The sequence below is a fragment of the Girardinichthys multiradiatus genome, chromosome 23, assembly GCF_021462225.1.
Source record: "Girardinichthys multiradiatus isolate DD_20200921_A chromosome 23, DD_fGirMul_XY1, whole genome shotgun sequence".
Lineage (NCBI taxonomy): Eukaryota > Metazoa > Chordata > Actinopteri > Cyprinodontiformes > Goodeidae > Girardinichthys > Girardinichthys multiradiatus.
Window position 1 is genome coordinate 26915120 of NC_061815.1, and position 23240 is coordinate 26938359.

General features: G+C 37.8%; 1 protein-coding gene across 1 annotated transcript in view; it reads right to left on the minus strand.

Moving 5' to 3' along the window:
* Nucleotides 1-6094: 6094 nt before the first annotated feature.
* trpc7b (transient receptor potential cation channel, subfamily C, member 7b) overlaps nt 6095-23240 on the minus strand; it is a 99303-nt gene continuing 82157 nt past the window's right edge. The window contains exons 8-12 of the mRNA XM_047352706.1: nt 22636-22831; nt 22084-22305; nt 15042-15122; nt 14069-14144; nt 6095-11563 (exon numbers count right to left, since the gene is read on the minus strand). Of these exons, the coding sequence (XP_047208662.1) occupies nt 11424-11563; nt 14069-14144; nt 15042-15122; nt 22084-22305; nt 22636-22831 (715 nt within the window). The 3' untranslated portion in view covers nt 6095-11423. The remainder of the gene's footprint in view (nt 11564-14068; nt 14145-15041; nt 15123-22083; nt 22306-22635; nt 22832-23240) is intronic.

Consider the following 23240-nt stretch of genomic DNA (forward strand, 5'->3'; position numbering starts at 1 on the left):
GGAGGTGCAGTTTCTTGCCTGTAAGGAGTCTCTGGAACAGTGCAGGGCTACCAGTCAGAAGGTTGTCTCTGTGGTGATTGATTAGATACATGTCTGAAAGCTTTTCAAACTAAAACTGCACATATTACAGCTCTGTTTTGAACCTCAGATGTCTTGAACAGACATAATTCTCTAACTAAAATAAAATATTCTATGATGATGAAGATGAGCATTCCTCTTAGGGGGAAAAAACATCCAATCACAAAGATGCTCACCTGAAACATTTATCTTGCAGTCAAGCCTGCCTACACTCTCATCCCTCAGTGCAGCAGCTTATGCCCCTTGAGGGTCTGCAGAGCAACCCAGGGGGCCCGTTAGAGTTGTCCTATCAGTCTCTTCATCCATCCTAAACTGAACTGCAGTGCATCTCTGAGGAGTAGGTAAATACTCAGCAAATGTTTTCTTCTTGACGGCCCCTCCCGATAGCCCTGTCCTCTGCCACTCCATCACCTCCCTGACTTTACCAGAAATGAGATATTGGCGTTTCACCGTTGGTCAGAATTCATAACAGAAGTCACACAGCCATACACTTCAGATTCATTTTGCCAGCTGTCATGCTAGAGAAGTAAAACGGAGATACAGTAAATTAGACATTATTCTTATGTCTTTAATGGCATCTCTTTCTTGTTGAAAAACTTGAAGATGATTGGAGGCTCCTGGCAGCTTACAGCTCTATACCTGCTCTTTGGTTTGTTTGGGAGGAATTTGATGATAAAGTCACCTCCAGAAGGCTTTCTTCTTACAAAGTACTGAGGTGACTGGCTGAAACAGCTTAAGGGTGTGATTCATCTCTTGGATATAAGCTGTATATGTGTGTAAAATTGATGTGCGGCACATGCGTCATTCAGGAGCCAGATATGCATTTGAATTTAAACCTGCTTCTTTGCAAATCCCTGAGTATTTTTGGTCTTTCTGTTTGTCGACCAGAAGGTATGCTGATTGCAAAACATAAACACAGTTTAGCTTTTTTACATTTTGTCAAATTGCAACCACAAATCTTACTGTGTTTTATTGGACTTTTATGTGGTAGACCTGTTCAAAGTAATGCATGATTGTAAAATGGGAGGAATAGGATAGATGGCATTCAAAATATTTATAAATAATAATTAATAAATAAAAATAAACGTGGTATTTAGTCCTCATGAGTGAATGCTTTGTGGAATCCCATTTTACAATCACTTTTGCAAGTATTTTGGAGAAAGTCTTTAACCAGCTTTTTACATTAGAAGGTAATTTTTTTTTAAAAGCTCAGTCAGATTGATGAAGTGCATCTATAAAAACCATCTCAAATCTTGAAAAAGATTTGAAACTGGATTTAGGTCTGGACTTTGACTGGGCCATTCTTACACATGAACATGCAATGATATAAATAACCTCCACTCCAGTCTCCAGCCTTTTGCATTAGGTTTCTGCCACACATATTGCATGTAGGCCAAAAAGTTAGATTTTGAAATCATCTGACCAGAGCATGTGCTTTGCCCCATAGTTTGATTTAGGCAAACTGCAAATGGGACTATTTATGGCTTTCTTGGAACAATGGCTTTCTTATTGCCACTTTTCAAGAAAGGGCAGACTTGTGGTGCTAATTGTCTTCACCAAATCTCCCATCTGAGCCATGGATCCCTACAGCTTCTCTAGATACCATAGGGCTCTTGGCTGCTTCTCTAAACACTGTTCTGCTTGCCTAGCCTGTCAGTTTAGGTGAATTGCCATGTGTTGATTAATTTGCAGTTGTGGCATAGTTCTTCCATTTTCTGTTGATGGATTCAACAGAGCTCCATCAGATGTTCAAAGCTTGGGATATGGCTTTACAACCTAACCCTGGGGTGTTCTCTGAAGTCCACCATCATCTCCATTGTCTTGAGTGGGTTAACGTGGTTCTGACTGCACTGGTGGGCCAACTGATCCACCTTCTGTCTGTATGCAGACTTGTCACTGTCCTGGATCAGACCAATAATGGTGTCTTTGGCAAACTTCGGCAAACTTCAGTAGGGAAAGAACACACTCCTGGGGGGCACTGGTGCTGATGGTTCTTGTGGTGATTTTCCCTAGATTTACACTGCTTGTGCCTCCGCAGCACTCTGCTGCACCACGCACTACACTGCAATTCATTCAGTTCTGTTTTACATTGGGATCACTATATCTGCTCCTATCAGCTCCTCCGTGAAGTCCAGAGGTGCTACGAGAAGCAGGTCCAGCAGGGGGCCTGTGATGTCCTTCACAACAGTCAATACCAGATGCTCAATTTTGTGATTTCGTGACCGCAAATGTCAGGGTGACAGGTTTGTAGTCATTAAATCTTGTTATGGTGCGTCTCTTTGGGACTAGGATGATGGTGGAGTGTTTGATGCATGCGGGAACCTCTCACAGCTCTAGAGACTTGTTAAAAATGAGTGAAGATGGGGGCCAGTTGGTCAGCACAGGCTCTCAGGCACGAGGGGCAGACATGTCAAGTCCTCAAACATTCTTGATGTTTTGATGCTGAAAAATGAAAATATTATTGAAGATTTTGTACAAAAATGGCATATTTATATAACGTGAATGCAGCAGAGGTTTATCTCCTGAGAGAATGTAGGAGAGAGGCAACTGTCTCCTCCAAATCCATCGAATTCTTGTCTCTTAGTGGTGGGAGGTCACAAAGCTTCACACTCTCCCCAGAGTGAGAGAGAGAGAGAGAAACAGAGAAAGACAGATGGAATGAGAAGGAAGAGAAGAGAAGATGGAAGCACTTCCTTGCCTCAGGCCACAGGGACAAATTACACCAGAGAAGAGATGTCACTTCATACCGTGCAGCTCAAAGGCACACTCAAACACACAAACTGATCTCTATGGTCTTGCTGTGTTAGATGCAATGTTAGATTGCACTTCATACACATCAAACACCAGTAGATTTAATTCCATCATATTTTTGATAAAAAAACACACAAATATGTTCATTGATGCACAAACACACACTGAGTGAATTGTTGAACAATACCCTTAAAACCCAAACTCTTATTAGAAGTCCAAAGGAGAGCACTCAAGGAAGTAAGATAATAAAATATCTTGTGAACCTCCAGAACCCCATGTCCCTCAAACTAAATATATTACAGTAAAGGGGTTTGGTTGCAGTTTGTGCCTGCAGGCTGTGCAGCATTGAGTCATTGCTAATAGATTTTATTTTTTGCTTTTGCATTGTTTTACTCAATAGTTTGCACATTAAATTCACAAAACATGCTGCATTTTGATCACCTCAGCATTTTTTTCTGCAGACATGAGAAGGGAATAATTTGTCAAAGAAAAATGCTGCTATTTCAGTTTTACTCAACCATACAGTGTAAAGCCCAAACTTGCACATCCTCTATAAGAATAAATGAAAGCAGATAAGCAGATAAGCAAAAAACAAAAGAAATAAAAATGAATAAATTTTTGTTTCTAAAAGTTTTTAGCAACAAATAAAGTTATAAAAACAAAATAGCCACAGAAGGTTATGCAAAGAAAAGGATGATGCAGCAGACGTGACAGGATTTTAAAGGATGCCTATTTAAGGCATATTTTCATGACAGCTTCACTTTGACTATAAGCAGACCAGAACAATAAAACTTGACAGCTTGAAACAAAGCAGAGAAAGTGGTGAGTGAAAGGTATGGATGGGTTTAAGGTCCCATAAAGATCTGGAGCATTTATAGTGCGCCTTTATGGGTACTGTTTTAGCTCTTTGGCTTTAAAACCTTCTGAAAGTTACTTTGAATCAAACACTGAGAGTAAGAGTATGATGATGCGGTGTGCCCTAATTGGAATTGGTAAAAAAAAGTAAAAAATGTAATTGTTGAAACTGGATATCCCATTTTGACATTCAGTTTGAATATTTTGATACTTTGTGGGCATAGGACCAATGTCAGTAATTAGGACATGGCTACAAGAATTGTCTTCCTGAAGTTATATCAAGCAAAGGGGATATGATTAGGATAGTGTCCTAACTTTTCTCCCAGCTAGAAAAATCTTTTTTCTTGATATATTTAGTTTAATAAGTAAAACAAGGTTATTTTTGTCTTTTAAGTACATCACTTTTTCAGAGATAAAAATGGGAAAATATATATCAATCAAACTGGATATTTAATGTGGTGTCCTATTTTTTTTCATGACTGTATGTTAGAAGGGTACTTAGAGCAAACCTTTAACAAAGACAACAGTCCTGTTTTGAATTGCATATGAAAGCTGGTCAAATGGTGTCCTAATTGCGATCTTCTTTAGTTAGTAGAGAAGTAATTTTTTTTTCATGTTATCCTGTTAAATGACAAATTATTCTCTGTAAATTGTCCTTAGTAGAGATAATGAGTGCAACCTGGAATTTGACATGCCATATAAGATTGTTAGAGCATCAGGACTGGGGGTTGAAATGGTGGTTTAAAATGATTTTCTAATAAGTTAACCAACTATAGTGTTTTATCATTGAGTTGTTGGCGTTTCAGTCGCATGGAGTGCTCTGTTTAAACAGGAACACAGAAAAGGGACATCTGTGTTTGGATCCGAAAGAAGGACACCGCTCAGTAGGGATGTGGTCAGCAAGAGGATTCTTGGGCTACAGAGCAAACATCTCATGAAAAATTAAAGCTAAGCAACAGTCTGAAATCCATAAGAGAGTTTCATCAAAGAAACAGAAGAGCAAAAATATGGGGAAACAGCAAAGTCTTTTATTTGTAGTGATCTCAGTAAATGAACTGTTCTCATCAATAATGTACCAGTTTGACACCTGAAGTGAGATCATCTAACAACTTTCTTATGCTGTAGTGAGTGTTTTGACTACATGGTTTGACTTTGTCTCTTTTATAACTATAAAGATGGCATAAGTGAGAGATTTCAGCTTCTTTCTTCTCATAGTGTTGCAGAGATTGGTTATGGCAGCATGTGCTGAGCCCAAAACCTTACTAAACCATCATTTTTTTCTGTTACTTCTGACGTGTCTGCGAGTCAATTCAAGTAACATGTGCCACTGATCTCTAAACACTGCTGGAGGAGATGATTTGCATATTAAATTGAACCTTCTAGCTTGTAAATTAAGAACTCCCTACAGAGAAATTCAGTGAAAGATTTAAGTTTAACCCTAAAACAGCAGAGAGTTCTGATGGGCATTGAAAGGAGAGATTGTGTTTCTCCAGTTTCTGCTTCTCTTCGTTGGCTCCCTCTTAAATTCATAATTAAAAAGCTAAATTTCTTTTTCCTGTATAAAGCTCTGAACGACCATGACCCATCTTATTTTTAAGAACTCATGGTTTTAAATTTTCCAACAGAGCATATTACTATTAAACTGCAGGTTTAGTTGTTGAAAATGTTCCCTTTTGACAAAGCTTATAGTTAGAGCTGTCTCAAACAAACCGTGCCAGTTTTGCTGCCATAGTCATATATTGCTGAAGAACAATATGTACTGAGCATCATACCTTCACCTTTTGATCTTGATAACAATGTATACCCCCATTGTTACTTAACTTGTGTCTCTTTGGACTGGCATCATGTCTGTGTCTCTTTTCTGTCCTTCCAGTTAAAAATTAAGATCCGGGACAAGTCTGGTGGTTTCCACTAATATTTTCTTACCAGGTGTTATTGTTTGTTCTACTGAACATGACTAGTATTTGAATAAAATTTAAATTATATTTTAATCTGAATTTGGCTATATTATCATTAGAATGAATTGGATTAAATTGGGTATAAATTGTTTTGTAATGATCCTTGAGATCAGTTTTCTTACAGGGCACTATATAAATAAAACTCAACTGAACTGAATTATTGACTTGAATAAAATAATATGTTACATATAATATATACCACATTTTAGTATGTTTGATAATGTTCAGAGATCCATATGCTGGTAAAAGTTCGAGAGCATCTGTGGGCTTTGTTTGGTTTGAGTGTGTTTGTGTGCTTTCGTTGGAGTGTGGAGCAACACTGCAGCCACCTGTCTGGTTTCGCTCCAGTACCTATCAACCACTGATGGGCAGAGGCGGGGAATAGCACAATTAGACTGCACCAGCACAGATATACAGAGCACATTAATCACAGACCAACCAGTTTAGAGCATATTCTATTTAATTCAAGGATCAAAAATATGACAATATACAGTACAAGATTTTGGTGAGTATTTCTTGTGTACAAGTCAAAAATACAGTATTTCAGATCATTTGTTTGTATAGGAATCATAAAACCTTCTCAAGGGGAAATTTTATTGTTTGTCTTATTTTATAAACCAAAAACAAAAAACGGACTAATCAGCAGCTTTCACACGACATAACTATATAAAGACACTTTTGAGTTAAACCTACTTATCTAAAAGTTTGACCTATCTAAAAGAATACTGGACTCTAAATAACATTTGTTTATGTGAAACCAGTGCAGTTACTGCAGGTAAAAAATGAAGCTGTGCATTAGCCATTCGATCAGATAGAAACTCTGGGTCTTCTGAGCCTGGTTCTGCTGGTGGGTGAAAGGCTTTAACTCTGTAAAGGATGAATATTTTACAGAAGAGAAGAACCCCTATCCCTAGCAGATAATGTCATTTATCAAGAAAATTAAATTGATGTTGTGCTTTAAAACTAAAGAGCTACTTTATCTCAGATTATAGCCAGTCAATGCTGATCGGGTAAGAAAATGTTTGAATTTTCCCAAAAAAAAAAAAAAAAATGTTTAGAGATGTCAGCTGGTTGGACAATTTGACAATGTTTCACTGCTCAGGTTGCTACTAAAATGGTCTGGCAACAGAATGGAAAGTACCTCCACTAACATTTTAAGAAGTTGTTGCAGAATTCACAAAAAAAGAGACTTCTGTTTCTTGTAAATAGCATACAACCTGTGTCACGGCACAAATAACGCAGGCACTTACAGAGAATACGAGACTAAAACTGGACTGAGAAGTGAAACATAAACAGAAAAGGTTTATCCCTGTAGAGATTCTTTCCGTAATGCAGTCAGATTCTTTACGCAGCTGACACAAGCAACAATAATGGCTTCTTCATTTTGCCAAGGTGATTTCTTGTTGTAATTTTGCAATAGCTCAGTTTATGATAAATATCCTGATGCCATTATTTAGGCATAAAGTCATCAAAAACAAGACACCTTACTACAGGCTATGTATTTTCCGAGGATATTTGGGCATATATATATTTAATATTATTTCTAACAATACAGAGAAGTTCAAGTAATATAAATAAACAAAAAACCCTAAATTGTTTTGTAAAATGTAATAAACATGGCAATTTTTTTTGTGAGGAATATATATATAAGGACACCCTCTCATTTATTCCCATTAAAATGACTAAAGTTACACACACGTCACAACAGATGGAATTGTTACACCATTTTAGTATTTACCCCTTTTTGACATAATTTCATTTGGTGTCCTCCTGTTGCAGAGGACACCAAAATTGGTTTCAATTTTACTTAAAAATATGTATTAGAAGACAAGCTTTGCTCTCAAAGAAAACATGAAGGTCAAACTAAAGTTTTCCACAGAAAAAGAATGGAAAGGACAGGTCATGTGGACTAACATTCTTTTGAAAGATGTGTCTAAAACTGGATTATTGGAAACCAAAACAGAGGAGATGTTTAGCATAAACCACGTATGACATTCCAGAAAAGAAGCTTCTGGACAACTATGAAGCATAGAGCTGGAGGTTTCATGGTTTGGGGATGGATCAGAGAATCCACCATTAATTCTACCAGTATCAGTATCAGTGTATCAGAAAATGTGACACTAATTGAAAAATGGAAGCTCCTGGCCAGAGTCAAATCCCAGATATTGATATCCTTGAAATGATGTGAATTAAATTGAAACATGCTGTACATGCAAGAAATCCCTCAAACTTATTGCATGTGGGAGAAGGGAGAAGGGCAAACTTTCCTGTGTTAGAGACTGGTAGATGTTTGCAAGAAGCCTCTCAGCCAACGAATGTAACATTAGCTGTTAGAGGGTATGGTGTCCTAACCTTTTCTTAGCTAGAAAACATATTGTTTCACAAGTAAAATGGGTCATTTTACTCAGGTAATTGCAAAGCGTAATTTTTGATGTTTGCAAGCAACAAAATAATGTTTTTTTCAAGAAAACAAATAAAATAAAAGATTAGACATCAATATGTGTACATTTAATTATAATGGGGTGTCCTCATTTTTCATGACTGTAGCGATAAAGGTGAAACAAACAAAATTAACTTACAATCCTCTGAAGTAAATGTATGCAGCTGAAATTACTTACTTCTATATGTTCAGTCTATCAGAAAGAATTCTGATTTGTTCCTCATCAACAGTTTAATAAAAGTAATGACATCAAACCAAGAAAGATGTTTGCCAGCCTCACAAAATTGAGAAACTGCTGCAAAAAGAGTAAAGTAGCAATGGGAAAAGGCTCAAACGTGTGCCGTAGTAAAAGTGGTGAATAAATATTATTACATTTGACCAAGGGAGGTTAATGTCTCATTTTGTACCAAAAGCACCAGAGTGCTCATGTAGACATAACGTTCAGTCACCCTCTCATTATTAGAAGAGTGGTGTCTGTTATGGGCTTTATAATGACAATCTGAGCATGTCAGATGCAAATATGACAAATATTGATTTTCTTTGCATGGGCGCCTACTGTTATTACTGTGCAGATTTTAATGGCTGCTGGTCACATCGTGGTCTCTCCATAAAAGTCTATCAATGCAAAAAAAGTAGCCTATTAGCACTTAACTAATGATCAACTGATTATTAAAAAAATTAAATTACAAATAGGCCTTAAATTACAAACTTTTAGAATTGCTTTTCTTTAAGCTGCTTAGGCAAACCACATGCCAACATCTTTTTGTGTGAAGGTCAAAGTAATCACTGCATAACTAAAAGATTGAATTACTTGAAATTAGACATTTATTTTTTAATGCTAAGCTGAGATTTAGCTCTTGCCTATAGACTGTTAGTGTCACTGCTGAAGTCTCAAGACTGTGCATCAGTCTTTGGGGACAGAAAATAATAGACCATAAAATGACTCCACGCTGCCTCTGTAATAGAGTCTCACCTTTATAGCCAAATCAATGCATGTAGAAATAAATTCCAGCATCTCTGAGGTTTTCTCGTCTCCCATATGCACTGCTTCCCCTCAAGCAATGACTCCGGGATTTTAAAGCTGCAAACACAACTCTGCCGACATGTTTTGATTTTTTCAGGTAATTTTCTGAAAATGGGGTCCATGTAAATTTTAAGCAAGGTAAGACTAAAAGTAAGTACTGAACACATTAAGGTTTTTCTTAGTAATGATATTTCCTAAAGCTTTACGTATATTAAATTAACACCAGATGTTGCTAACAACTCTAGAACATATTTAGAAATCAAGACAATTTAGTCCGTAACTTAGGTTCAGTTTAATGAAGTGGGAAGACCTTGGGAAAAGGAAACTTAAATAAAAGCACCTGCTTTTATTTAATAGGCATGGAAAACAAACAAATAGTATTTAGAAAGAAATCCCGTCTCCTATCAGTGGAAAATAATATCAGCTAACCTAATTTATTGTAAAGATGTATCATTGCCAAGCTATCACACTAGAAACATATCACAATAAGAAAAGCAAGGACTTCTCCAGACTTTCACACCCTTACTGTTGCAAAACACTCTAATATCATGGGTTATAGATGTATTTTTGTACTTCTGAATGCTCCAGTGAGCACAATCAAAAAACTTAAACAACATACTTTCAAGATATCTGCGAGAGCAGTCAAAAGAAAAAGAAAAAACGCCAAGGACCACTAACATAAAGTTTCTATGCATGGCCTGCCCCTTTGCACATTGAATGCACAAGGCTCCACTGCTGAATAAAAAGCATGTTGAAACACATTTAATGTTTGTGGCAAAACCTTTGGGAAAGCCACTGAAATATTAGGAGAATATACTCTGGTCGGATGAGACCAAAATTTGACTCTGTGAATGTTGTTAAACAAACCATGTGTGGAGGAGGAATGACATTGCTCATAAACACCACACCACCAGTGAAGTCAGGAGGTGAGAATGTCACGGTGAGGAGCTTTTCTTCAACATATAGTACTTGCCGGAACATGAATCAAGGATAAATGAAGAAATATACTCGGACATTCTGGATAAGCATCTGAATATACAATGAGGGTGGATCTTTTAGCAATATTATCCCAAACACACAGAATCATGAAAACCCTCAGATGGTTGCAGACAAAACAAGAACGCTGCAAGAAAGGACAAGTCGGTCAACTAAATCTCAAATGAAAATCAATGTAAACAATTGAAGATCAGAGTACGTAGAAGAAACCCTAGATCCTTCAAGATTTGATATGATTTGTTTTAATTTATATGTGGGGATTACTTTGGTTGCTATTGACAGTGTGATTTTTATGCCAATAGGCCTACTAGAAAAACATTTAATCAGAAAAACATTGATCTTCCCAGCTGTATAGCAGGTGCACATTTTCTTTTTGGTCATCAATATCTCAGGGAGGTCAGTTGAGGGAACTGTCTTATCTTTATGCTGACTTAGTGCATCTAACACTTAATTATCTGGTTGTAATTGTGATTCAGTTCATTTCTATGAGACACAAAAAATGTTTCATTTTTAAGTGATTTCTGTAAAGAATTTAACATCAGTGCAATAAATATATCTTCCAGCCTTTTGTTATATCTTTCACTTGTATCATAGATTGTGCATTATGAATTGGAACTGCATTAATTAGATAGCCTTGTTTATAAAGGTGTGTGCATTATCTCGACAGGCATCAGAACGTCTTCTGACAAATTAAAAATATAGTACAAAGCAGGCTTCTCTGTTATGAGTGGCACTGGCAGTTTCTCATCCTCCTCTCGCTTATCCCAGTGTCTTCCCTTCGCTGGGTTCCCCTCTCTCCTCTAAATTGGTGATAAGCTGATACACTGATATCTCTTGGCAGTAGGTGTGGGGGCACTCATTGCTGCACTGCATTGCTGTTGTGCCCCATGGTGTCTCTTCAAATCTCCCCACACTTTCTTCTTCTTACCCGTCTCTATCTTCTCCTTTCTCGCTTCTCTTTCTCTTTAATTAGAATTGAGCTGTCAACACAGAGCCCTTCCTAGTGAGTTTACTTTACAACTCACCATTTACCCTCACACTCAGTTGCAGTTACAATCTTCTTCTAGGATTCTTCTCTAATTGGTCACTATACATCCAAAGCACTTGGGTTTTATCTAAAGGTAGCTCATTTCAATTCGGCACAATTTAAAACTTTTTAGCGTCTAACTATTCCATCTTGTCCATTCACATAACCATCCTGCCTCTCCACTGTCTCCCCTCTTACCACTGAGGTCATGAACTACCTGGCCCCATTCTGCTCTCTCCGCCAACCTTCTCCTTCTTTCACCCTCCTTCCTCCCGCCCCCTCTTGCAAGGCCTGTCAGTGTCTCATGGTGTTTTTGCCAAACTTGTCACCGAGTTGCTGGATGAGCAGAGCCAGCTCCCCAGCGGCCTGGGACTTCTCTTCCAGCAGCTCATAACGGAGGCTAGAAATGTCTTGCTTGATCTCCTTCAGCTCGCCTGCAACACAGAAACAGAAAAAAAAAGAATGAGGTGAACAAACGGCAATCAGGACACGTGAACGTGAACAAATCCAGGCATGAACAGGGGTCAGCGTGTAAAATCTAAATGTACATGATCCTTTGAGGTTTTAAGATTTTTCTTTCTGCTCATCAGTTTAATTAAATTTTCAGTGATAAGTATGAGAGGAGAAGGTACATTTTGTAATAAATATTATGTCTACAGACGTGATCAAATTCATTATCGTGCCTGGTATTTATTGCATTAGCAACATTTCATAATAAGAAAATATGATTAATTTGGTTACATTTAGCCATTGACGGAAAATAAATTCTTTTTTCAAGAAATATTTATTAAATATCACTGGTGACAACTGCTGCTATCTGTACTTTGTACAACCTCTTTTGCCAGTGTGACATTGCCTAATCCTACTGAATGTCAGTCCAACACCACTTTTAGATCTCAGGCTGTGCTCACTGGGCACGTTAAACAAGTAATAAATAATCCTGAAGCCAGTCCTGCATTTCTTGTGCAGATAAGGTTCGACTTGTTGTTTCACTGAACTGTAAAACTTCACCCCAGCCTGAAATGGTGAACACTCTGGAGAGGCTTTTCTCTCTGATATTCTGAATATTTTTTTCTTGCGTCAATCTTCATCCCTGCCTTCACAACATTCCCAAAGCTGTTGGAGAAAAACGTCTTTGAAGAATGTTGTTGCCATCACAAAGTTTCACTAAGAAAATGTTGCATCGGAATCATTCAGTACTGTGGAAGAGGTAATGAGTAGGTGGTGCTTTGTGATGATTTCCTGTATGGACTTAGTCTAAATTCTTATTTTTTTTATTGAATTACATCACAGTGGATTGTGCTCTTTAAGGTCTATGAGTCATCCATATGCCTTTTACTAAGTTAGTAGAGTTGTTTTTTTCCTCTGGACTTTCTACAATAAATTTCTTGTCTGGTGGTTCTTTCATCAGGTTACATTCTTATATCATTCAACAAGGCATGTCTGGTTTCTCACTATATTTTTGCATTAAGACCTCGCAGGTCTGTTGATACATTCCGAGTACATCTATATTAGAAATAAGAAGCTGTTATATAAACTTCTTATAACACAGAAATACATTGGAAGAATACTTAGGGAGATTAGTGCTTTAATACAGTATTCATGGCTTCACTTTCAGTCGGGCACAAACGTTCCTCTGAAAAACATGAAGTAGACAGGCCTGTCTTTTTGCAGGCACAAGTTGCCAAAGAGCGATGACATCAAGTGCAGAACTGCAGACTTATCAATGCGTAACAGAATGGTTACCCAAAAAGAAGAAAGCAGGGGAACAGAAGACTTCTGTTCCAATGTGAGTTCATATGATCATAACTAAAAGCCAGGGGATTGGAGACCTAATAGACCAGTACTCTACAGGTTTAAACCCACTGGAAACCAGCTCTTTGATTTCTAAAATTAGGAAAATATGGGGTTGCGAAAATTGCTGAATCTTACAATGATAATATCGGTTGCAGTTAGGTCACATTTTGTGCGAATAGCCCACACAAAATTGCTTCAAAGCTTTGTTTTGCATTTGCGACATTACACATATTGTTACTACAATGGTAATTTATTGTAGTGTGTAGCTCAAGTTAAAAGAAACTCATTCATGAAGATTTCAGTTTTTTCATTAACTCAGAGCATAATAAAGTAGACAATGAAAAAACTTAAATTAAATAAACAGCGTTGTTTTGAGGGAATGGCTGCTGCTAACATGAGCCCCACTAAGGTTATACTTCCAGTCTACAAGTGTTCTGTATGTCTAGGTGAGACAAGGTCACAAGTGAGATGCAGAGATATAATACACATTTCTTCTAACTAATCTCAGAAATAATTTGCCTAGCAGAATCTGTTGTAGACCATAACATGCTGATGATCGTGCAAAATAACTTTGTATTTGGAGCTCTAAAGGTAAGCAAGAATATCATAACATGGCCTTCTGGTTCAGCATTGTAAATTGCATTTTTATAAATACCTAGTTTAAGAGGCTCTCATCAGGTCCAAACGTCTGTTTTAGAATCACTTATCTGCATTGAAAAACAGTGGAATGGCCAATTCTATATATTTATGTTACTGCTATTAAAGTTGATATGTTTTCTAGCACAAAAATATTTTGATATTTAAGACAAATCTGAAGGTCCATTGATAGTCACAAGTTTATTCAAACACAGGCTGGAGATGTTAAACACACGGAGATAACTGCTTAGATAGTAATGGGTTATAAAGCTCAGCCTCTTGTGGTAAATAGATTCGTTAAGCACTCCAATAAACATTTTTTTAAATTTATGATTACATGCAGACTGCTGCAGAAAAAAAAACAGATTAATCTAAAGGATGTGCAGAGGCATAAAAAGAGTGCCTCATGAATTTCTGTACACACATCTACTGATATGGGTTGATAGACCATTACAAGTCCGTAATGATCCATTTGAAGTGTGCTGTAATAAAAAGGCGATTCTTACCCTCATTCACTTCATCGTTCTCTTTGTCCACTTGAGCTTTCAGCACATAACGTTTAATAAGCCGCTTCATGATCATCTGCAAGGAAAGGGAAAGGTGAAGAATACGGACAAAGGACACAACATGGTGAGGTGACAATGCATGCTGGATTATTCAAGAGAGATAACTCATCTCAGTGTCATGAAAAAGAGAAAAAACAATGCTAATTGCGACATAGAACTTCACTCGGACTCTTAGACAGTATGTGGAATATTGAGTATTGATTTGTGACCAATTGCTGCTGTAGTCAGCTTGTGAATGTTAGCATTCTAGATATGGGTCGATTGCTGCCACCATATAAACAGTGGGCTTACACATGTCTACTCAAGTGACAACTCACTGGTATGTGTGTATAGCTATTAGCGTGTGAATGTTAGATGTCCTTAAAAAACATACTAAAATTGAATATTTTTGGAAAAATAATCCAGTGAACTTGTGAGGATTAAGCTCATGGAAAGAATAAGAGCAGAATAAAGATGAGAGTTCCTACTCCTACTTAGTGAAATAATGTAGTTTAAGTTCGTGTATAAAGTGTTATGACCTCAATTACTCTTAAAGGTCTTATTAGAGGAAATTTCAGCCATACTCGTTTTGCTCTCTATCTTGTTGTGCCATTTTCTTTTTGCCCTTCATTTTAAACTTGTTAAATTCTTCCGTGATCGTCGTTTGCATTGTATCATTCTGTCTCGCTTACACATCCTCACCTCTAACCCCCTTTTCTTTCCTTCCTTCCTCTGATCCTGCCATCAACATTCAACCAACCTTAGTCTCTACATTTGCAGTTCTTTACTTTCTCTCTGCTATATACTCCTCAGCCTTTTTGGTCTCATAGTTCATTCTTCCTCTAGACTCCAACTAATTTTCAATTCCCCCCAGTCTCATCTTCCCTCTACCCCTAAGCTTTGTCATCTGCTTGAGCTTCTGTCAATTTCTTACCTGATATCTGGTGGGATGTTTTTGAGCTTTTCTCTGGAGGAACTCCTCTCCTGATTGTGCGTAAGACCTAAACCGTTCATCCTGCAATGGCAAGAAGCAAAGACAAATGAGTATATTAGAAGTATTTGTGAAGGATGTAAAAGGAGGTAGCAAACTGCATACAACAAAATAAATTACAGGGTTCGGTATTCATGTGACTGGAGAAAATCAGCAGCCCTACTTTATCTGAGTGCAGCTCAACTATTAACCGACTCCTAGAGGCCTTCCATGACATTAACTTTGCTCTGTAGCATGTGTGTTAGTTTCATAGTGCAGAATAAGACAGACTTTTACCTCTAGTGTTGGCGGACAAAACTGTCTGTCACCACTACATTGTAAGTTTTAAACTTGTAGAATGTTGGAACAAAATCAGCACAAGATCTGATTAATATGAGAGTGTTGCAACAAAAGGTCTGTAAGAAAATAGGTCACACAAAGAGAAACTGACAAAGTTTTATATATTAAAACCAACTTTCACTTATTTTTCATATGTACACTCAGAAAAAAGCACTTTTGAATACATGATTATGTATGCAACTGTTTATTTTCCCTTCAACTAAAACCACATTTCAAGAGAGTAGAATGCAATCCTTAAAACCTTAACTGAGTTGTTTTATGAATATGATCAACATTTTTTTCCGTCAAATGGGGTGAGAAATCCAATTTAATAGATGGTTTATTGTTCTGGTTGTAGGTTTACTTACATTAATTCTTGGCATAAATGTCAGTAATACTCGACTTTTAAGGATGAATCTGAATCTAGGGGATGGCAGTCTAGGTTAATCTAATTTATTCAGGATTTTCTTTATTCGACACGGCGTAGAACTACAAGGTACTGGCATATATCTGCCTGGGTTTCTGCTACCATTCTTCTTGGGAGAACTGAAGGAGCTCATTTAAATTAGTTGGGTTCTGGAACAGACCCAGCTTTTAAGCACAGCCCGTAAATGTGTAATTGGGTTTAGGACTGGGCAATTTTAAAGGTTTGATGTATGCCTGCTTTATAATTTCCAAAGCAGTTTTAGATACATGTTCTGATTATCAAACATCTATCTGTTGAACTAAAGGGAAGTTGAAGATTTTGGAGGTAGTCCTCATTCTCCGTTATTCTTCTCACTTTGTTCAGTGCACCAGTGGCAGACTAAGAGCATGACGCCATCATCATGCTTGACAGCTGGTACAGTACTCGATCATGACCATGGAATGGTTGCTTGCTGCAGTTTATGTCTCTCTACTCTTTCCCCCTCCCTCCCTGTGTTGCAGCTCTCCTCCTGTGAGTGCTTCTTACCAGCAGATTATGCTATAATCATCTACTCGGTTTGTAGGACCAGAGCTCCCCTCGTCCTGCAGCCTCATTTTTCTATATTGTTACAGTAATCAAGCCCTCTTGTAATATTTTCAATTTCGCCTTGCCTGTTACAACCTTCAGTGATTCTGTGTGCCTTTGGAAAACCCAGGAACCTGAGTTACCACCTGTGTGATCTCGGTACGTGATGGTCTCAAGCCAGAAATCCCCATTAAATACCTACCTTGAGCTTATCTTCATGATAAGAGCTGCTGAACTAACTTATCTGTATCTGTCATCCTGTCACCTATCTCATTGTTCCATCTGGAGAAGCTGCCAAGAAACAAGTGAGAGAGAGTACACTCCATACTTACCCACCATACCTACCTGTTCACCCTCAGGCTGCTATGCCACTCATTTTACCTCCAAGCCACAAAAAAAACCCACAATGAAAACTATTTGTAGCACCCACTCCCTTTTCTTGTCTCTGCTGCCATCCCAGGATGTCTTGTTAGCTCCTCAATGCCAAGAATTCATCAGCAAAAAGATATCAACAAATAAATAATTTTACGCAAAGTCTCACCTGAGTGTCATAAATAATTTTTTTTCTTTTAGAATTCATTATTTTGAACAAGAAGCTGGTTAAACTTTAATGTTTGACACTGACTTGGTTTCCTGGTACAGGAAACAAATTAGCTCTACCATTTCTGACAAGAACACCGGCCAAATAGTCATTTAAAGGTTTGTTGATAGCTACGAAAAACGTGGTCTCTCTGCAACTTGGTATAGGAGATTTAGACAAAATATGAGTAGGTCATATGTATATAATAGAGCGTGTATGGGAAACTCCCATCAGATTCAAATTTGCTAAAAATCTGTGGAGTTGTCTGCTTTATAACCACCCTACCCTGGAAAAAGAACTGTTCAATAAATAATTAAAAGCCCTAAATTAGTATGACATCTGTGCCTATGATACATTTTTGCCTGGAGGACATCATTGCATAGTTTAATGTAAAAGCCCAGGGATTTTCACCACAGAGGTCATATTGTAAGTAAAAAACTGAGGAAGGTCTCATGGTGACATTTTCATTTACAATAATCTGTATTCAGTTGAAACGAGATATTTTGATTCAGTATAGAAAAAGACATGCAACCCTTTTTTATCATTATCTGACATTAAACCAGACTAAATCTTTTCTATTTTAGGTCATTTAAATTACAAATATTAATAATTTTTGGTATAAGCTAGGATAGAGAGAGAACATTGTTTATGACATTGTTTTATTTTTCTCTTCAAATTCTGAAATTAATATACACTAATCCTACACTATCTTACATTACTCCTTATCTGGGAAAGCCAAGATGATGATTCCTTTGCTGTGTACGCTTCTAAAAAGTTCATTAACATTTGAGCTAAATGGAAGTAAAGCTGTGGATGTATTTTAAGGAAAAACCTCAGACACCCTGCTTCCTGGTGTGACATCATGAAAAGCTAAAGGAAATGGGGCAAGATATCAGGAAGAAATCACAAGTCTGGTTTATCTTTGTGAACAACCTCCAGATGCCTGAAGGTGTCATGTGCATCTGTTAAGACAATTGGTCTCAAGTATAAACACAATGGGAATGTCAAACCGTCATACCTCCATCAACCCTACAATAAAAACATACATTTTTGTAAGTATTTGCTGAAGCTGGTAACAAAGTGTTATTATCCACAGTGAATTGAGTCCTGTACCAACAGGTGCTGGATGGCCACTCAGAAAGGAAAAATCCATTACTACAAAAGAAACAAAAAAAGCCAGATTACAGCTGCAAACAAACTCTGGGACAAAGACATTTTTTGGAGACATATTGGGTGGTCTGATTAAACTAAAATTGGAAAGACACCCAAAACATTTAACTCAACCACATAGTTTAAAAGGCAATTCTACTAAATACTCAGGAAATGTATGTAAACCTCTGAACTTGAAAAAAGTAAAACAAAAAAGAATAGATTAAAAAAAAATTTCTTTCTCCTTATTCTGCCATTTAGGAAATAATATTTTGGTAATTTCATCAGACATAAAACAGGAAATGTTATGTCTTTGTTATGTTATTTGAATTCCGATAATGTTAGAAAAAGTTTTGTGTCTTTTTATATAGTGTAGGCAAGTATCTGGTTTCAGCTGTATCATAATTACGTTTTTTCGCTTATTCAATTCAAAGATACTTTATTGATCCCCGAGGGGAAATTAGAATTCCAGTACAACCCATCCAAACATACATCATTATGGCTTATTCTTCAAAATAACATACTGACAAAAATTAGAAAAGCAAAGCTGTTCTACTTAAAATTTTCCTGATATTAATCATGCCTTTATAGTGTTAATAATGTGTCACATAAGTACTTTAGGTGCCAACATCAAGAGGGTATAAATGTAAGATTAAGTTTTTTGAGAGAATATCATTTTAAAATCAGATGTTAAGTATTTCTGCAGAGGAAAGAAAGCCAGTGCGGGCCAGCCATCCATTTTATTTTTCTATTCACCACATTACTAACCCTACACCCAGATGGGACTAAGATTTCCAGTTTCATCTGAATGCTCAGAATGCATCTTTTATGCAGAGGTCTCCTCAAGGCTACCTGGCAATGTTCAAATATCTTTCCTGTGATTTTTAGTCCATATCAAAAACTTGTTTTTTGGGCTCTGCTGACCCTGGTTAAATAAAATTCCTATAAAGAAAGTAAGTCCAGGCTGGCAGTTACCATCCAAACATCAGCATAATATAATCATATGAAATTAATGATTTTCATTTTAATTCCACACATACTCTTGAAGGTATCATTAGACACTTAGCTAGTTCTTTAAAACACACCTTCTTAGCTAAATGCCTATGTGCCCCTTTAAGAGTAACATAATTAAAGCACTAAAAGACAGAAGAAATGAATCAGTGATTCAGAAAGACCACACCGTCATTCCTAAATCTCACTTGACATCCTCAAAGCTTTCCTGTGGGCTGTTGTAGGTTTATCCATTGATCGCCTGCTACACCTTCCTGCCTCTGCCTCAGTTAAACTGTCATTTCTGCAGAAAGATTTAGACACTCACAGAGGCAGCAGGGTGAAACCCATCTTGTCCCTATCCGAAACCTGCTCGGGCATTTCAGCAGACGCAGGCAGAAGCAATGGGCTGACTAATAGCTCCGGTGAGGTGAGCCATTCCAACTGAGATGGCTAGTGCAACGTTTAATGCCTTATTAAATGCTTATTAAAAACCAACACATTTATTTCATTGTAGATATCTGATTTAGAGGAATGCTCTAGTTAAATCTGTATATTTCTTACATTTTAAGGGTAAAGTCATGATCACACTGAAACACTTTCTAAACAGACAACCGACACATCATAGCAGAGGCCTAATTGTAGGCCTCTGCTATGTTCTGAGCATAATTACAGTGGTTACAGTAACTGAAGTAACACGGGAATCAAATAATTAATTATGCAATAAGTATTTGGTAAAATAAAGGGAACAAAATAGAGAGCAAACTGATAATCATATAAAAGGAGAAGGTAAAAAAACAAGTTGCACCTTATTTGACATAAAAACACACTCCAAAAGTACTTATAGCCTTTGAACTTCCCCACATGTTACCAAGTTACAACCATAAATTAAGATTTATTTGCGTTTAGGACTTTATGTGATAGACAAACACAAAGTAATGCCTGATACAGACATTTACAGGTCCTTCTCAAAATATTAGCATATTGTGATAAAGTTCATTATTTTCCATAATGTCATGATGAAAATTTAACATTCATACATTTTAGATTCATTGCACACTAACTGAAATATTTCAGGTCTTTTATTGTCTTAATACGGATGATTTTGGCATACAGCTCATGAAAACCCAAAATTCCTATCTCACAAAATTAGCATATTTCATCAGACCAATAAAAGAAAAGTGTTTTTAATACAAAAAACGTCAACCTTCAAATAATCATGTACAGTTATGCACTCAATACTTGGTTGGGAATCCTTTGGCAGAAATGACTGCTTCAATGCGGCGTGGCATGGAGGCAATCAGCCTGTGGCACTGCTGAGGTCTTATGGAGGCCCAGGATGCTTCGATAGCGGCCTTTAGCTCATCTAGAGTGTTGGGTCTTGAGTATCTCAACGTTCTCTTCACAATATCCCACAGATTCTCTATGGGGTTCAGATCAGGAGAGTTGGCAGGCCAATTGAGCACAGTGATACCATGGTCAGTAAACCATTTACCAGTGGTTTTGGCACTGTGAGCAGGTGCCAGGTCGTGCTGAAAAATAAAATCTTCATCTCCATAAAGCTTTTCAGCAGATGGAAGCATGAAGTGCTCCAAAATCTCCTGATAGCTAGCTGCATTGACCCTGCCCTTGATAAAACACAGTGGACCAACACCAGCAGCTGACACGGCACCCCAGACCATCACTGACTGTGGGTACTTGACACTGGACTTCTGGCATTTTGACATTTCCTTCTCCCCAGTCTTCCTCCAGACTCTGGCACCTTGATTTCCGAATGACATGCAGAATTTGCTTTCATCCGAAAAAAGTACTTTGGACCACCGAGCAACAGTCCAGTGCTGCTTCACTGTAGCCCAGGTCAGGCGCTTCTGCTGCTGTTTCTGGTTCAAAAGTGGCTTGACCCGGGGAATGCGGCACCTGTAGCCCATTTCCTGCACACGCCTGTGCACGGTGGCTCTGGATGTTTCTACTCCAGACTCAGTCCACTGCTTCCGCAGGTCCCCCAAGGTCTGGAATCGGCCCTTCTCCACAATCTTCCTCAGGGTCCGGTCACCTCTTCTCGTTGTGCAGCGTTTTCTGCCACACTTTTTCCTTCCCACAGACTTCCCACTGAGGTGCCTTGATACAGCACTCTGGGAACAGCCTATTCGTTCAGAAATTTCTTTCTGTGTCTTACCCTCTTGCTTGAGGGTGTCAATAGTGGCCTTCTTGACAGCAGTCAGGTCGGCAGTCTTACCCATGATTGGGATTTTGAGTGATGAACCAGGCTGGGAGTTTTAAAGGCCTCAGGAATCTTTTGCAGGTGTTTAGAGTTAACTCGTTGATTCAGATGATTAGGTTCATAGCTCGTTTAGAGACCCTTTTAATGATATGCTAATTTTGTGAGATAGGAATTTTGGGTTTTCATGAGCTGTATGCCAAAATCATCCGTATTAAGACAATAAAAGACCTGAAATATTTCAGTTAGTGTGCAATGAATCTAAAATATATGAATGTTAAATTTTCATCATTACATTATGGAAAATAATGAACTTTATCACAATATGCTAATATTTTGAGAAGGACCTGTATAAAATTTTCAGGATACGCAGTTGATAGTACATCAAATTCAAATTAATAATCTAGAAAGTGTGGCATGCATTTATATTTATCCTCCTTTATTATGGTAACACTAAATAAAATCTCTTACAATGATAGATGGGGGGGGGGGGGGGGGTCACATACAAATGCACAACACACTTTTCAGATTTTTTTAAAATTAAAATACTGTATAAAAAAGAAAATAATGTATATTTTATTTTGACTTCAGAATTATGCCGTACCTTGTATAGGTTTATCATATGAAATCCTGATAAAATACATTGAAACATTATGGTCTAACATGACTTGGGTAGGCTATGTACACTTTTCAAAGACATTTTAGGAAGAAACTGGAGGATAACTGATGAATAATTGACCTTGGCCTGTGAGTGGAGCGTGCCCATCTCCACCTCATTGTTGCGGCGGCGGCCGTTGGCCTTGCACAGCAGAATCAAGCATGATTTGATGCGTAGGACTAGGTAGTAGAACGATTTGGGGCTGGGAACCAGATTAAATGGGGCAGGCAGGGTCCGACCCTCGTCGAAGTAGGACAGCCACAACTTGGCGCGGGCAAACTTCCATTCGACGTCTGCATCTTCCTGCAGGGACAAACAAACAGAGACGCAGGGTGAGTCTCCTGATGGATGATGACAGGAAAGACAGGAATAACAAATAGCTATGACTTGCTTGAGCTCTTTGACATCTAGAGGACAATGCTATATTGGCAGACAACTCAACATCTGCCTGTGTTTTTCTAAATTTTTTTCTACATTTGACATAGTCTGATACTGTTTGATTGATCTTCAACAGCTAATGGCATTTATTTAAGTCACCCTCTAATCCTCTTGTAGAAACATCACCGATACCAGGTGATCCTTATTGACTTGTTGACAACATGCTGCCCTTTTATCTATTGACTCACTTCATACCTCTATCTCCTGGTACGAGTTGTTGATCATTGCAATTAGCATGTTGAGGAGAACCACCACCATGGTGACATTATAGACTCCGTACAGCACGTAGCCGATGTTCTCTATGAACTTATGGTCGTATTTTAGCACCACAGAGATCACCTCAGACAGCCCAAAGATAGACCAGAAAAGAGTCTTGAAACTCTCCTCCACCCTGAGGAAAAAAGGACATGGGGTGAAATCAGTGCAAAACAGAGGCTACAGGTGTGGGAAAACATAGATGCAAACTGTTGAGTCACACTCACAAAAAACAGACAATATGTGATCTAATGCTGCTTGAGCTGTGAGACAAGAGTAATGAGTCATGTCCAATTTGAACGCAAAATCCCATTTCTGCACTTATTGCACATAAAAAACAAATGCTGCGACTCCACACATCTGAAGAAGCAGACCATGACTCCGCTGCAGCATTTAGGAGATGATTTGCTTTTCAACCTAAACTAATTAAGCTTTACCCTTTGTCAAACTTTATGCAAAGCAGACACCTGGCATTAATGGAGAAGCACTTAAAGTTTGTGCAAGATACAATTTGTGTTAACAGTGCTAGTCTGAGGTTTACACAC